The 17,192-nt window shown below is 29.8% G+C and overlaps 2 protein-coding genes across 2 annotated transcripts; one reads left to right on the top strand and one right to left on the bottom strand.

Annotated features, from left to right (window-relative positions):
- Positions 1-616: 616 nt before the first annotated feature.
- On the bottom strand, positions 617-3,224 carry LOC129907190 (activity-regulated cytoskeleton associated protein 1-like). Its single transcript, XM_055983287.1, has one exon. The coding sequence runs from the start codon at positions 3,049-3,051 to the stop codon at positions 2,311-2,313; it is 741 nt and encodes a 246-aa protein (XP_055839262.1). The 5' UTR covers positions 3,052-3,224; the 3' UTR covers positions 617-2,310.
- A 5,985-nt stretch (positions 3,225-9,209) lies between these two features.
- On the top strand, positions 9,210-10,232 carry LOC129907193 (activity-regulated cytoskeleton associated protein 1-like). Its single transcript, XM_055983290.1, has one exon. The coding sequence runs from the start codon at positions 9,317-9,319 to the stop codon at positions 9,932-9,934; it is 618 nt and encodes a 205-aa protein (XP_055839265.1). The 5' UTR covers positions 9,210-9,316; the 3' UTR covers positions 9,935-10,232.
- Positions 10,233-17,192: the final 6,960 nt, after the last annotated feature.

Consider the following 17,192-nt stretch of genomic DNA (forward strand, 5'->3'; position numbering starts at 1 on the left):
TCTGTGTGTAATAAATTAGCAATTGAATTTGCAATTGAATTTTCTAAAAATAAGCTCATAAAAAGTAAAGGAAAAAGATTTTTTTTTTTGAATCCCTGACTTAAACGCTTAATATAAACTATTTTAAACTTCGTCATTTTATATTAATTCTGTTCCCAAAGAAATGATTGGAAAAGCATCCCAGCACAATTCCACATTTAAAGAAATTCCATGTTTAAGTAAAATTACTGGTAAAATGGAATTGAAGGCAAAAAAAACAGGGCTGGTACAAAACCAACTTGGAGTCACAAAATCATACCATTTTATGGTATTTATCTTCTATTCCCTATAAATTTAAAACTATCAAAAATAATCTTATTTTTATTTTGAAAATAAGTTAGCTGAGAGGGGGGGCCCCACTTTTTTGCAGCCTCGGGGCCCCCACAGCTTTAAATCCGGCCCTGAGAATGAACGGTATTTCATTACCGGTTACTGGGGTATATATAAGCATCAATTCAATTCTTAAAAAAGTTCAAATTTAGTGAGGAAAAACACCAAGCCAAAATAGATATGAATTAAAAGACATTTTTTCCATTTTGTTTATAAAATTTTAACGCTGTTTTATTATTTTTACAATTTAGTATACAAATGAGGAAATATTTAAAAAATTCACAAAAAAATTATACATTACAATTGATTTCAAAAAAGTGTCTACATAAGAATTAAACAATTAGCTATTTATGAAAAGTTATTACATATTACAATTTAAATATATTTCAGCGTATAGTTAAAAAATAATTTAAGATTTCTTTCTAAGTAAATTTTAATATAAAATTTAAAGTGTTGCCACTAATTCATTTTTGTAGTTCTTAACTTTCAGTTAAGAATTAGTTTGATTTGTAAATTTCTTAGATTTTCATTGTTTTTCTTCAAAAAAAATTAAAGATTATAAAGTTTTGAAATATTTAATATTTCTTAGAATAATAGTTTTTGGTTTTGCATCGTATTCGTATTTTGTACTCGTATTCAAAGTGATGTTTGTTGTTGTTTCATATAAATTCCCTACGGGCGTTCTCAAGCCAGAAAATATTGTTGTGTTTAACACAAAAGAGACTACAAAGAGTCCGTTTAACAAAGCCAATTGCTGGCGAATGTTTTAATTGCGTCCGTCGCATTAAAATGCGAAAATTAAATTTTGAATTTGAATTCAAATTCAAGAATTTAGTTCATTTTGTGTACATAAATGTACAAAAAGTTGTTTTGTTTTGATATCGATAAACGATAAAAGTATTTTATGCAAAGCATAAAATGGTTTTTTTTATCACTTTCAGAATTTCTAAAATACATTTTTGAGAAAGTGAAAAACACTTTAAGACTACGCTTAGACAAATGAAACAAAAATCATTCAGAAAGTAAAGATTTCAAATAAAAACGTTTAAAGACATAATCCGAGTTCCATTTAAACTTTCTCATTAAAATCTGACACTCTGAACAACTTTTGCTTCATCGGAATAAAAGTATCCTAAAGATTTTTCAACCTCAAGACGATAGAGAATTTCAGAATGCAATAAGGTTTTGGAGACTAGGTCTCCGGAACCCTTTTGTACACCCAAAATGTAACTCCCAATCCTAAGGCTTGGATCTGTAGGATAAGCACTGAAAAACCAAGGTTTCTCAATAAAGATGCCACAAATCCTACCTTCAAAGTTCGATGAGTTTCAAGTCAAATGTGCAAAAGGGGGTGAATACTTTGTAGATGTCTACATCAAGATAGGCTTCAAATAAACAAATAATTATACATAAAAATATATTAATATAAATTTATATTTAATTACTTAAAAATGCTATAAGCAAAACAAGGAATAACAACTCAAATTCAAAAGGAACCAATAACGAAGTCGAGAGTTCAAAAATAAATCAGTATGTACAAAGTACTGAATCATTTCTGTCTCAAAACTACTTTATCAGTTTCAAACTGTTCATTATTCCTCGAGAAATTCATAGCACGATTCCAATCTTTCAGTAGATTCCACTCCGTACTCGGTAGTACAGTGCTATTTGCCTTTCGGCGAGTTTTGCCTTTCGGCGTGTTTTGCCTTACGGCAAGTTGCTTGTGCCTTTCGGCGAATAATTCTTTAATAGTTGCATGGAAGAGTTTCAGCAGTAGAAACCCTTAATTCTAGATTATAACTCTAGATGGCTATCCTTTATTAGGCGTAGCTTAACTGGCGTAAAATTGACAGATTTTTATTTTAAATTAAACTAAAGATTTTGGCGAAAAAGCCACGTGCAAATTGTCTTACGATAGTAGTCAATGTTGATGACCTCTGTTTAATGACCTTCAGCTGACTTCTTTTTGCGGCAGTTTTCGATGGTATGTCCTCGATAGCTGCAGTATGAACATCTATTTCTTCCACCAAGGCCACTTCCCCTTTCTGTCGACGGTTTTGGTGCAGGATCCTCGAAAGTTTCGGTATCATTATGTTCGACAATTCTAGCCTTCTCCAGCAGATCTTTGAATGTCTTGACATCATGACGAGCGATATGTTTGCGGTAGTCAACATTCAATAATCCATAAATCAAATCGATCTCAGATTCTTCATTATGACGTCCTTCAGGCAATTGTGCTAATAAAGCTCGCTTAGCCAACACAAATGTATCTATGCCGATACCTGTGCCTTGGTTATGCTGGAAGATCTCCATGTAGATCTGATAAGCTGGTTTGGTGGGTGCGAAATGGCTACGAATAAGTTCAACGGCATCATTCCAAGTCTTTGCTTCCCTTTTGACACCTTGCCACCATGTCGATGCAAGATCGTAGAACAACAAGGATATGCCACGTAATGCGTCTTCATCCTTAATGTGTTCGATGTCTTTAAATGTTTCCACTGATGTGATGAACTCTTCGACAGCATAGTGGTCACGTTCTCCTCCAAAACGAGAACCGCAATTGGTGAAACTTCCTTTTGATGGTGCTGGTGCTGATGCAACTGGATTATCAGCGATAGCTGCAACTTTTACTGCTTCAATCAACTGTTGAAGTTGTTCAGTGGTCATTTGGACTAACGACATGTTTGCACTTTTATGATTTTATTTTATAGAAACAACTTTAAAAAAATTAGATATCTACAAATTCACTTTGATGAGTCAGAACAGAAACATAGCCAATGTATCTGGCGAATGTCTGTTGTTGTCGTTCGAATACGATGCGAGTGAGTGCTCGATTGAGTTGAGACTGCTTGAACATTTCGATGTAAGGGTTTTTATATGCCGGGAATCAACATACTTTCCTTCTACACTCACCCTAGTTTGTTATCAATTTGTGTGAGTCAAAAGAAAGCATTTGAAGTGTTTTTTTATTTTAGAGGGTTGAAAGCATTATTCTTTCTATTTCGTCATGTTATTAAACCTTATAGTTATTTGCGATGATTTGTATCTGGGCTGTGTGTTAGCCCAAAAAAGTAAATATTTGGATTTAAAGGAGCATAAATGATAGATTGTTAGATCGTTAATTAAAACAAGAAAAATATTGTGCAATCTTAGAATTTACCTTATATTATTTTAAGGATAATTTTCTGATATCAGAAGTTTAAATGGGATTCATCAAAAGAAACTTTTAAAAATAGTAAAATACTCGTACAACAAATACAATAAATTTTAGGCGCCAAAAACAAAATCGGTCCGAATTTTTACGACTATCGACATAAATGAAGAACGAATGCACCCCCATTCACTCAGAGAAAAAAACATTGTTGTTTGCTATACAATCCATTCTTGAATAACTTCAAGAAATTACCAAAGTTTCTCTTTTGGTGTTTTATTTTTTGATTTCGCAAAGACGCCCCTATTTGTAAATTGTAACCCTTATTCTTTTAAAAGATTAAGGGTCCCAAATTTTGTTTGGCTTCTGGTAAATGAGAAAAAATATCTAATTTAATGTTGTTCCAAAAATGTTCCGCCTCTACGATTTTGGCCCACATGATTACCGCACTTAGTATGTTATTTATTATTATATCTCTTAACTTGGGATATACATAGGTATTCTTAGAAAACATTCCATCGTCACAAATGGGAAATTTGTACCATGAATTTAATCTTTTAAATTTATTCAAATTCTACTTTTAAATTTGCAAATATGTTAACTTGATTATTTTTTAAAAACTCTGCATTTTCTACTGTCACGGATTGGACGGAAAAAAGTTGTTTTTTTTTATTTTATATTAATATTTTTTTTAACCTTGCGGCTGCAACACAAAACATTCGTACCTGCTATAATAAAAAGGCGAAAACTGACAACTCACCCAAGTGTGTCAAAAATCCACACAAAAAATGAGCCAAAACTCTCTGATTAAAAAAAATAACTACATTATTTAAATTATTTTATAAATTTAATTTTTTGAAAATTTTATGAAGAGTTTTTCGAAACGGGTCTCATTTCAAAAACTCAAGTAATTTTCAAAAACTCGTGCAAAATTTTGATTTATTTCGCTCGAATTTGAAAAAATGAATTTAATAATTTTCACGCGTTAGTTTTCGAAAGATTCATCATTAAATATATAAAATATAACCACCAATATTAAAGCAGTTTTGAAAAATCGAAATTTGGGTTTTAAAAATTAAAGGAAGAAACTTTTGAAAATTGAAGCGTGTTTAATTTTTGAAACTTAATAAATTTAGTTTGTGAAACTCGGTCGATTTTTTTAAAAATTACTTTATTAATTTTTCAAAACTTTCGAAACGTTACGCTTGATTTATTTTTTAAACTACACTAAGTAAGTGTTGGTAACCGATGGGCCATAATTGATTTATGGTATTGTAACCTACTCAACTGGTTCAATATTCTATTATTTGTTTTTCGATTTCGAACCTCTATTATTTCGTTTAAATTGACTTATCTTCTGTGTATTAATTGGTAATAAATACATTTAAATTTTAAATGTTTTTTATGATCAAGCTAAACCTTTTTTGAATATTTATCATCAGCTTTGTTTGCCCATTTCTAAATCAATAATCCTAAAACTTAGTACCTTTACGTATGAGGTATGACAGCACACAGCGTATAGTTGCTTTTTTCTCATTTTTTAAGATAATAACAGTTAAATTCACCTTTGAACCAGATATTGGTTATCCTCTTTAGTTTAAATAGAATGATTAATAGTAAAATCTTAAAGTTCATACATTTTTGATAAAGAAAACAAAGAAAAAAAAAAAATACAGTGCATTTTATGTTTATGTAACATGATGAAATTATGCTTGAATCTTTTCCAACGAAGTACACATACAGATTTTTGAATGAATGATAACAGAAAGATTGTGAGTACCATGCCTCACGGGTCGTTTGAACGCGACACTACTCGAAGTGTCTTGCACTCCATATGTTTTGATGCAGAAATGTTCCTTGGGGTCTAAATAGTAAGAAAAAAGCTTTTTTAAAATTTTCTATCGAGCTATTCGTTTTTTATGAGCTTAATAAGTTATGAAAAAAACGTACTTTTACGTACTTTTACACACGTTTTTGTTAATAACTCTGTTAATAATAATGGTAGAAACTCAAATAATGGCTCTATTTTTAGAAAAAAATATCCCTCTTTTTAACGGCATTTCAATCAAGTTAGTGGCATTTTTAGATCTTCAGATATTCGAATCTAAGTCCGTTCATTTTTTCTGCCCAATTCGATTTCTGTAATCAAAAAGTTTTTTTTTATAGAAGTCAGGGTATACTTTTCTAATGGTTTTTCGTATGCTGAACTCGAATCCAAACTCAAAAAAATTCCATCACATCAAGTTTTTTAGATATTACCGTTAGAAAATCAAAAATACCCTTTTTTAACAGTTTTTGAGGTTATGTCATCTTGCGTGATAATTTTTTATAATTACATTTGTAGCGGTTTCTTAAAGAACTAAGTTTTTTCTTTTAAAATCCGTTTAAATCATTTCGATATCGCTTTTCTTCTCCGAGAAATAATAAAATCAATTCAACATGTTTGGTGAATATTCTCTATGAAAAAAAATCTTATGTTCGTTTGGGTTTCATGGCAAATCGCAAAAAATTTGCATTCCTTTAAGTCTTTTGGTTAGTCAAAAATTTTCTTACCCATAACCTTACAAAAAAAACTTAAAAGAATGCAAAAATTTTTTGCCATGAAACCCAAACGAACATAAGATTTTTTTTCATAGAGAATATTCACCAAACATGTTGAATTGATTTTATTATTTCTCGGAGAAGAAAAGCGATATCGAAATGATTTAAACGGATTTTAAAAGAAAAAACTTAGTTCTTTAAGAAACCGCTACAAATGTAATTATAAAAAATTATCACGCAAGATGACATAACCTCAAACACTGTTAAAAAAGGGTATTTTTGATTTTCTAACGATAATATCTAAAAAACTTGATGTGATGGAATTTTTTTGAGTTTGGATTCGAGTTCAGCATACGAAAAACCATTAGAAAAGTATACCCTGACTTCTATAAAAAAAAACTTTTTGATTACAGAAATCGAATTGGGCAGAAAAAATGAACGGACTTAGATTCGAATATCTGAAGATCTAAAAATGCCACTAACTTGATTGAAATGCCGTTAAAAAGAGGGATATTTTTTCTAAAAATAGAGCCATTATTTGAGTTTCTACCATTACTATTAACAGAGTTATTAACAAAAACGTGTGTAAAAGTACGTAAAAGTACGTTTTTTCATAACTTATTAAGCTCATAAAAAACGAATAGCTCGATAGAAAATTTTAAAAAAGCTTTTTTCTTACTATTTAGACCCCAAGAAACATTTCTGCATCAAAACATATGGAGTGCAAGACACTTCGAGTAGTGTCGCGTTCAAACGACCCGTGGCCTGAGTTGAAGCATATAAAAACACCCCTTAAGGGGGGGTTTCCATAGCATTTTAATGGAAGACGGTTGACTAATTGTTGTATAACTTTTGCAGTTTATAAGATAATCTTATGAAACGTACTTTTTTGAAAAGGTAATAAACGTACAAATATTTTTGCATCATTTAAATTTTAGAAACATTTCTTGTGCGATTTTTATAAGGGTCGAAAATGATTTTTTTCCTGCAAATTTAGATTGAATCAGAATTTTGGTTGGGGCACCGTTGTTTATAAACTTTTTATTTTTTTTTTTTTTGTTTTATAATGATCAAATGTGTTTTCATGCAGTACGCGAAACAGATTTTTTTTTTTTTTTTTTTATTAGAAAAAAAGCTTCGTTAATTTGTTGTAATTTCATGTTTTTTTACTCACTCTTCTTAGAATAACTTTACCGTTTATTAGTGTTTTTAGATGAAACAAAAAGAAAACAATAAAGGGAAATTAGGAGAATCCAATAAAATTTCTAAAATTTAATTTGAAGTTAGTTTGAACGGTTAATTTGAAGGAAAGGTGTCAAAATGCACTTTTTTAGCATTTTGGTCGTGGGGCAAAGCGTGATTATTTTTTAAAATGTTTTTGTATTTTTTAATGAGAAGTTAATAAAGTTGTTCATGCAACCCGTTTGCCAAAAAAAAATATTTTTTTTATTTACACACTAAAAATTTGATTTTAATAAACCAATATTTGCATTCTGTTTTTGAGGAAGGGGCAGTCAAAGCATCCACAATTTATTTTTATTATTTTTTTTCATTATATTTCAAATCAGTTTCAAAAAAAAAATATATATTTTTGCTCACAGTATTTTTAATATAAATTGTTGAAAAAGTGTCTATTTTAGCTTTTTTTACTTTGAAAATTCCATTGATCACGCACACATGCAAATTTAGTTCAAAAGAATGCCACGCATAAGCTGGCGCTGATGAACTCTTTTTTTCTGTTCTTTTCTATTTATTGAAAAAAAACTTGCTCTTGCGCTCTCATTTTCTCGTTATATTTTGTTTTTGTTTTTTGTGTTTACATAATATGTACTTTTTTTTTTTTGTTTCCTATTTCCTCACTCAGGCAGGCAGAAATCATTCATGAAATTATGAAGAGAGTAGGTAGATAGTAGATATTTTTTGCAAGATCATTATCTTTTGTTTTCAAAAAGGGTTGTTTTGTTCTTGTTGACTCTTGGGTTTTTTCTAACAATTCATTTCGTGTTTATAATATCGCACCCGCGGTTGCGAGTTGACACTTTTGGGTTTTTTTTTTTTTGGTGTCAGCGAAATTCTTTGCATTGTGTAATATTCACATCGCTCGTGCGGGGATATAGGTAAAGGATTAGATATGTGGTATGCATTTGTTTGTGTGTAAAAATGTGTATTGACATTTGACATGTGCTTGTGCACAATGATTGATTTCTATATTTAGGTTGATTTCTGGGTTGTATTGTTTATTATACTACACTCGCGCGTGCGTGCGGGGTTATATATACTACACAAAGGATACTGTCAAGTATATTATATCAATGCACCCATATAGGGGGGTTCACATTGACTAACTTACCGGACAGACCAGCCGCCATTTGGTCTGATCTGATGCTGTTTTGATAGTGTGAACACCCATCCGACAGCCTGTCCGGTTTGCCGGATGGTTTTCAAAAAATTTTGATTTTTTGGTGGTCGGACGAACATGTTAGTCAATTAAACGACATGTCTGTCCGGCAGACAGTGATAATCCATTGTCTCTAATTTGAGAGCAGAATAGGGTAAAGATATATTAAAAATAAGCTGAAAAGTGGGTTTTGATGAAAATTGTCTGATGAGTGTGAACGAAAAATATAATTCGGCCATCAGGCCAAATGACAACGGGTCTGTCCGGTAAGTTGGTCAATGTGAACCCCCCTTATAACACATCCTCTACCTGCTTCTCCGCTAAACAACTATAATTATTATTATAATGCAAAAAATTTCTCTGATACACAAAAAACTCAAATGCCATCCACAACAGCAACATGGAAACAAGTTTTCATTTCAAAAATAAATAGGTATACACTCCAGAAATCTTTCATGAAAATATTGAATTTCAAACCAGTTTTCGTCCACAAACACCATATCCATATAAAGATCTATGTAGTATACCTACATCCATTTGCATGTCACCCCGCACGCGTGAGTGCGATGGCGATCTCACAAAGAGACAATGAATGAAAACCATAACCAACATCCTGAGAGTAAAAAACCAGAGAATTCGATGGCGAGAGAGCGAAACACATTCACTAATACACACAAATGCTTTTACATGAGATTTGACTTTGCTGAAAAAGGGAACCCAGTCTTAAATAATTTTCTCAAACAGTCTTCAATCGACTTCCCTCGCGCACACTGTTCGAACAAAACGAGTCGTCATCGTCATTGATACTATAGTTTTAATCTGAGTCATCCAAGAAGCAATAAAAACAAAATTTTAATATGACTGATTCAGTGATTCAAATGACAACAGACCAACTTCAACAGTTGATTGAAGGAATTCGAACTGCAGCTGGAGCTGCTTATCCTACTGCTGCTTCCCCAGTACCTGTAAAGTCAAAAGGAAGCTTTTCCAATTGTAGTTCTCGTTTTGGTGGACAGCGAGATCACGATGCCGTCGAACAATTCACCACCTCAATGGAAACCTACAAAGAAGTGGAACATATCAGTGATGAGGACGCATTACGTGGTATTTCCTTGCTGTTTTACGGATTAGCGTCGACATGGTGGCAAGGTGTCAAAAGAGAGGCCAAAACCTGGAATGATGCCATTGAACTTATTCGCAGCCATTTCTCACCAACCAAACCTCCATACCAAGTCTACATGGAGATCTTCCAGTCCAACCAAAACGCATCTACAGCTATTGACACATTTGTATGCCAAAAACGAGCTTTGTTAGCCCAATTGCCTGAAGGACGCCACAACGAAGAGACTGAAATTGATTTGATTTATGGATTATTGAATGTTAAATATCGCAAACATATTGCTCGTCATGATGTCAAGACATTCCGAGATCTGCTGGAGAAGGGTAGAGTGATTGAGCACAATAACACACCTTAATTGAGGTTCGAAATAACATCGAAGACAACTGGTCTACAACTCTATGGTATAGCGAAGTAATAAATGATAATAGTTACTGGTCAAAATGCAAGTGAGCCTAAACATGACAACAGAGATAAAAAAAAAACTTTTGGGAAGCGTTGATCATCCAAATTTGCAGTATATTTCTGAGCTCGTGGCCTGGAAACAACTATCGTGTAAAGTTTGGCAGATTTATAAGCTGATGCCTTTAATAATGATGTTTTATTAATGTTTAAATTTAAATAAAAATTACCTAATAAGTTTCTTGTTGTATTCTTAATTCTGTATATACCTATGTAGATACATTATATTAATTTTATCATTACCTAATAAAAAATTGTGTTTAAGAACTATTTGTTTGTTTTTCAATTCTATTTTTTAGTTGCGGACCATAATAGATATAGATTCATGATTTCTTATGATAGATGAAAGATGGGTGTCAAATGTGCTCGTAGAATGATTTAGAATAACGACCGAGATTTATAAATAGGTACTTTCTTCCAGTTCTCTCCAAGACTTTTCAGAAAACCATTGCTAGAAGAATCGTTTGAGAATGAAATTCTCAATAAATAATAAAAATAATTTAATCTTAAAAATTGCCGCTGTTGCCGTATTGTTTTTTTTTTTTTAATTTGTTTGAAGATTTTTGGGAACAACAAAATTTCGTTTTCAAAAATTTAGCAAATTTCATAAATTAATACATGATACCTAAGGAAATTAAAGGAAAAAGTGAGGTACAATCTTCCATCGTTTAAGCGATAGATGCAATTTTCTTACAATACTTATGGCCAACAATTTTTAGAGATAAATTCATATTTTATTACGAAAATAGTTAAAAAAGTCTTTTAAAATTTTTTTAACTACCGACGTTTTGAAAAAGAATATCATCAAAATCGGAACGGGTCCCCTTATAATTTGCTTTAGTTATTCCACTATTATAGGAAGAAAAGATCAATAATGCTTGCAATCATGGATTTGGCAAATTCTCTGCATATTCCTCCCTAGTACAATAACCCTCTAACAACTTATAAAAGGGCATCAAAGGGTTGTTTTTATAAGTTGATAGATCAAAACATCACTAGATAATATTTTTTTACATATTTTTTTACTTACTATAAATATTCGTTAAAGGTCCATTGAAAAATATATAAATAAAATGCACGACTGGGTCGCACGAACTTGCTCTTAGAGTTAAAGTTGCTTAAATTTTTAAGACTTTTTATATAGAAATTTAAAAAAAAAAAATTTAAAAAAAAATTAAATAAAATCTGAAATTAAATTGCCCTCCAAAACAAGTATGCAGTTTTGATTTTTATGTTAACATGCATTTTTAGAAAAAAAATTTTCAAAATCGTTAGAGCCGTTTTTTTTTAAACTAATTTTTTATAAATAATTTTTTGGAAAAAAAGTTTTAAAATAAAATTGGTATGTTATTTTGTAGAAATCACTAATCAACATCAAAAAACTAAATTTCAAAAAAATTAATTGTCCCGTTTTCCAAAATTTGATTTTTCAAAAAAAAATTTTTTAAATTTTTTTAAAAATCCAAAAATTATTTTTTCCAAAATTTAAGTTTTGGCTTATATTTAAATTATATAAATGCTTCTTCACAAAAAGTTTCGTTGAAATCGAATAAGCAGTTTTGGAGATAATCGGATTTGAAAAAAACGGTTCTATGGCAGGTACCGTTAATAATGATTTTCAAAAAAAAATATTTTCATTTGAAGATAGACCTAAACTTTAAACTAACACTTGAATTTTTTAAACAAAATCGTTGGAGCCGTTTTTGAGATATTTCAATTTTACTAAAATCGTTATATGACAAGTACCGTTATTTTTGGTCCAAAAAAATTAATTCCAAAAACCCCTCTGGAGAGTCGCCAAATAACGCTACATACCAAGTTTGACATTAATCGGTCCATCCGTTTAGGCTGTAGCTCCTTATACAGACAGACAGACAGACAGACAGACAGACTGACAGAATGACAGACTGACAGACAGACAGACAGACAGACAGACGGACTTCCGTGACCCACTTTTTTGGCATTGTCTACCATCGTAATGTCATGGAAAAATGTTATCTCAACTTTTTTTTTTTTGTACGAATGCATAACTTGATATATAGTACCTATATCGCAAGTAAAAAAATGCAATCGTATCTACACACTTTTTATTATGTATTATAAATGCAAAACCCATTGCTTACTATTGTTTGGATTTTTAGTGAGAAACATAGGTAAGTATTCATACTACGCACTCATATAGGCAGTATAAAATAAATCTATAATTTCACAACTTCATTCAATTCAATAGTCAATTCTCATATAATGACTTCGCAAAAATAAAGTACAGTACCTATCTACTCCACATAACAAATTAAAACAAAAACACAGCTGGGTAAATTTCAAATGAGCAAAAATTCTCAGAATTGTATCAGTTTGTTTTGAATTCTAAGAGCCGATTTTTCAATCTTCTAATAAACAGTCAGTTAACTGTTCGACAAATAAAGTTATTTGGCTCCTAAACAATCAGATAACAACATTGAATTTTTCAATCAAGAATAATTTATTCTACAGAATAACAAAAAAAAATTGTCAAATTCAAAGATATTCAAAATTAAACGTCATATTTATTCATAATTGTTTTTGTTTTTTTGTGATCCACTGTGTTTTTTATAAAAATTCTTTCAAAACAGCTTTGACAATTGACACAATATTTTTTTGAGATTATTCCTTAGAATAATTTTTATTCGTCTCTGAAAGAACCAGATAGTTTTATTCCTAGGAATAAGCTATATCTGCCTATTGAAAAACTGATTTTTTCTCTATTTGGGGTATAAGTCCTAACTGACTGTTTAACTGACTATTGAAAAATTGGCCCTAAGAAAGAAAAAAAAAAAAACAACCAAAATAATTGTTTATTATGACAAATTTGAACAAATTTTCTCAGTCTAAACGGTTGCATGCATTATATCAATTTTTTCTTTTTTTTTTAATTTTTAATTTGTTTATAAACGAATTTAACGATTTTGATTAAAATGCTTGTGTGTTATTTTACACATAAGATCAAATTTCCAAAAAAAAAAAAAAATTTAACCCTTCAACGTGACTAGGTGTAGGCTCGTAAACGAGTGTTAAAGTAATCTATCTACTTCAAAAAAAATTTGCAAAACTTTCAAAATAATTTTTTTTTTGACCTTTAAAATATTTAATTTTTTTTTTTGAAAAATTAAATTTTTGAAAACGGGTTGATGAGATTTTTTCGAAACTTCGTTTTAAGTGTTGATTAATACTTTCTTAAAAATTTCGGAATAATCAACTTTAAAGTTAAAATTTGCTAAAAAAGGGTTAAAAAAACATATTGAATACTATTTTTGTCAAGACTTTAGATTTCCATTCAAGATTAATTGATAAGTAAACCGTAACCGTTACCAGTTTTTTGCGCGCAAAGTTATCATACACGAGCCCTTCTACCGGTTAAAAGATGGTACATTTTTCCTTAAACAAACTAAGCGATTTTTTAATATCATATATTTTATGAAATTTTAATAAATTTAAAACTAAAACAGTTTTTATTCACAAAAAATCTTAATTTAAATTTTTAAAAGCCATAGAAGTTAAAGTATTTTTAATCATTGACGTTTGTAAAACGTTTTCTATATATATTAACAAACTAGGACACTGTGACGTATGCGCAACCTTATTTTTTTCTATTGAATTTTTTTTTATACAACCTTTAATTTAAAACTGAAATCTGAATTCATCTTAGTTATAAGATAAGTAAAATCATCCTAAAAGAATTAACCAATTTCTGAAGTGTCATACCACTGTACCTAACAATCCTCTCATACAACATTGAACTAATGACCCAAAATTAAGACAAAACTAAAATTACATAAATGTATGTATAATTTGTATCACTTTGGAATAATAAAGTAAGCATTTTCATATTTCATTGCCTGTAATGAGTCACAATATTAACAAGTTTAGTTTTATTTTGATTTAAACTAAACCTCACACAAGGTTTTTTTTCAATGTCAATGTGAAAACAACATTAATTTTTTTTTTTGATAGAGGCAAAGCAAACGAAAGAGAAAGCTCACAACATAATAAACGAAAACTAAAAAAAGCTTTTGTATATGATTTGTATACACTATATACGTACATATTACATATACAAGCATACATTTATACATATAAAAAAGTAACAGAAATAAATAACACACATGCCGGCCGGTCTCTGACGTCATTTTAGCCGGCCGGCTTTTCAATCATCAAACGATATTTTAAGAAATAAAAACAATTTTTTTTGCTGAGTAAACTTGTTTTGTCTAAAGAAAATACTCTTTCAGTTTATATGTTGTAGATACAATAACTAGGTACATATCAATAATTAAGATACAGGTTTTAAGCATATTGTCTTTACTCTTGTTATGATTATAACGAAGTTCAAGGTTATAAATATTTAGGTTATAGGTACCTATATAAAATTAATATTATGACGATATACATTTTTTAGTTGTATACACGTTTCCTAAACGTTTACAGTTATTTATCAAACGTATATGTATATTTTTTTAACAACCTGACGAAATAAATGATGTGACGCATTATCTTCAATATAAGTACAATACATGAGACATAGTTCATATAGAAATGATGCATCGCATTTAATGGTGGGTGTAAGAGATAGTAAAATTGATAGGAAAAATAATAATAAATAGGTATATAATAGATAGAGATATGTAAGTAGGTATAGGGGAGAAGGGGGTACATTTGACACTTAGTTTTTAAAGGTCTGTATTTTCGAACACTGTTAATGTTTTCCAATGTTTTGTTTTGTATTTGATTTATTGACTATTCAAGATTATACTAACAGTATTTTTTTTTGTTTTAGAACATTACAACATTTAAAAAAATTATGTTTTCTAAAAAAAGTCATTTTGTCAAAAGGGGTACATTTGACAATGGTGGATTAAACCCCACATCGTGTGCATTACATTTTTAAAACTTTCAGCGGATCTTACTCGTCTATTATTTAATAAGAAAAAAAATACTTTTTTGGTTTTAAACAATCTACTCAACAATATAACGAAAAAAATAAATCAAAAAATTTATTTTCTAAAAAGAAGAAGAAAAAACAAAAAACCATAAAATATTTCAAAAAATCTCTCCATTTAAATCTTAATCAAAATTAATCGATGTCGATTTACTTTTAAAAAATTTATTAAATAAATAATTCCCCAAAATCAACGTAAAAATGTGCCCAAATTGCAAAAGTCAAAGGTGCCCCGAAGGAGCTTCATAACTGTTTTTCTTTTTTTTCAATAACTAATACTATTTTTTTACAAAGCTGGTTTTAATTTACTTAACTTGAAGCATAGTGCTATCAAAATATTGATTCAGCATTGAAAAAACTTTTTATTAGGTTCAGAAATCGCTTACATACTGGTGGTCAAAAATAAGATCAGAAATACAGAAAACACGAAAACACGTGGTACTCCGCGAAAAGTTAATGAAAGACTGCAAAATTTTGCAAAATTTCTTTAAATCAAACTAAGCTTCTTTCTTCATCCAAACTATTGTTAATTAAGGGCACGATCATACCGAAAAACGCAAAGTCAAATGTGCCCCGGTGCCAAATGTACCCCCGCTTACCCTACCTATTTTGACCAGTTAATATGAAATTTTTTGATATTGATAAGATAAATCTACCATCAATGTTAAGACCCATTTGTTAATAAACATTGGTACCTACAAATTGCCAACAAATGAATACCTATGATAAGTTGCTTCTTAAGTAGGTGGGTACTCAAAAAATCATTCTTTGTTGATTTATATTTATGAACCTAGGTACCTACATTTTTGCAAAATAGAAAAAAAAAACAATTTTTTTAAATTAATCAGTGACAAATCATACAATTAGTTGTTGGTGCTTCCCCTTAAATTGAAGCTTTTAACATTAAGGTGCTCACACTCAAAGAAAAAAATAGTTATTTTGTAACCATTTGCATAGTCACTTTATAGAATTCAATGAAATTTGGCGAATAACTATTTTTTGACAGAAAATAGTTACAAATAGTTAAAAATTACTATTATAATAGTCACATGCAAACACAAAATAGTTAAAAAAAAACAACTATTACATATGATAGTTTAAATTGACTATGCCGTAGTTATAACGTTAAAGAAGTCATTTTTAACTATTTTGTTCAGTTGACTCTTATAATAGTCACATGCCAAAGCAAAATAGTTAGTTCCAAATTCTGCGAGCCCTTATTTTGGCCAGCATATTTCATTTCGACCATTACTTTTAGGCCATTGTGTAAAAAACGATTCTAAATAAAAAAAAAAAACTACCTATTTAATAAAATTTTTTTCATTTCTAGTTTTAGGAGGGAGATATATCACCCCCCCTCCCCCTGTAACAAAAAAAAAAAAGCATTGTATATAGCCCCATAGCTCCTCCCTCCATCTGACTATTTAAATAGTCACAAATAACTATTTTAATAGTTAAAATATACTATTTAATAGTTAATTTGGAAAATACTTCGATTAACGATTAAAATAGTCACAAATAACTATTTTTAAGTACCTATTCAAAATAGTTATCCCGATTTTAACTATGAAAATAGTTAAAAATTACTATTTTTTCTCTGTTTTCTTTTCCATATAATTAACCAGTGAGAAAACAATCAGGGTACGAATCTTGCTCCGATCGGAGTAAATTTGCTCCAATTTTGAGGAAAATAAAATAATCTACTCCAACGCTCCGATTTTTTCGAGATATAATCCACTTTTTCGTCAGACCAATATTGTTTACCTTAACTAACCTAACTAACCAAACTGCAATGTTTTGAATTGAAATTGTATTTATTTTAGAATTTCAAACACATTTAAAAACCACCAGTTGCATTATTGAGGTTTATAAAACAATATAAATCGGTCCAAGTTGAATTTATCTCAAAAAAATTCCTTTTTTATGAATCAAATTGACTGTAATTTAAGACTTTATTAGTTTAAAAAAAAAAAAATTCTTTTCAAATTTGCTCCAAAATTTCATGACTGAGAACTCTGCAAATCATACCATTTATTTAAGGTTTTATTTAAGTAAATTAAAATTGAAGTTACTTTCTAGATAGGTACCTAGGTAGACTCCAAAATACTCTAACCTATTACCTATTAAATTCACAACTTACATGCTTAATTCAATATATATTTTTGGAGTAATAGCTCCT

The sequence above is a fragment of the Episyrphus balteatus genome, chromosome 1 (genome assembly GCF_945859705.1).
Source record: "Episyrphus balteatus chromosome 1, idEpiBalt1.1, whole genome shotgun sequence".
Lineage (NCBI taxonomy): Eukaryota > Metazoa > Arthropoda > Insecta > Diptera > Syrphidae > Episyrphus > Episyrphus balteatus.

What these genes read in the sequence shown, in the direction of transcription:
- LOC129907190 (XM_055983287.1), bottom strand. Translation starts at nt 3,051, where the DNA reads ATGTCGTTAGTCCAAATGACCACTGAACAACTTCAACAGTTGATTGAA.
- LOC129907193 (XM_055983290.1), top strand. Translation starts at nt 9,317, where the DNA reads ATGACTGATTCAGTGATTCAAATGACAACAGACCAACTTCAACAGTTG.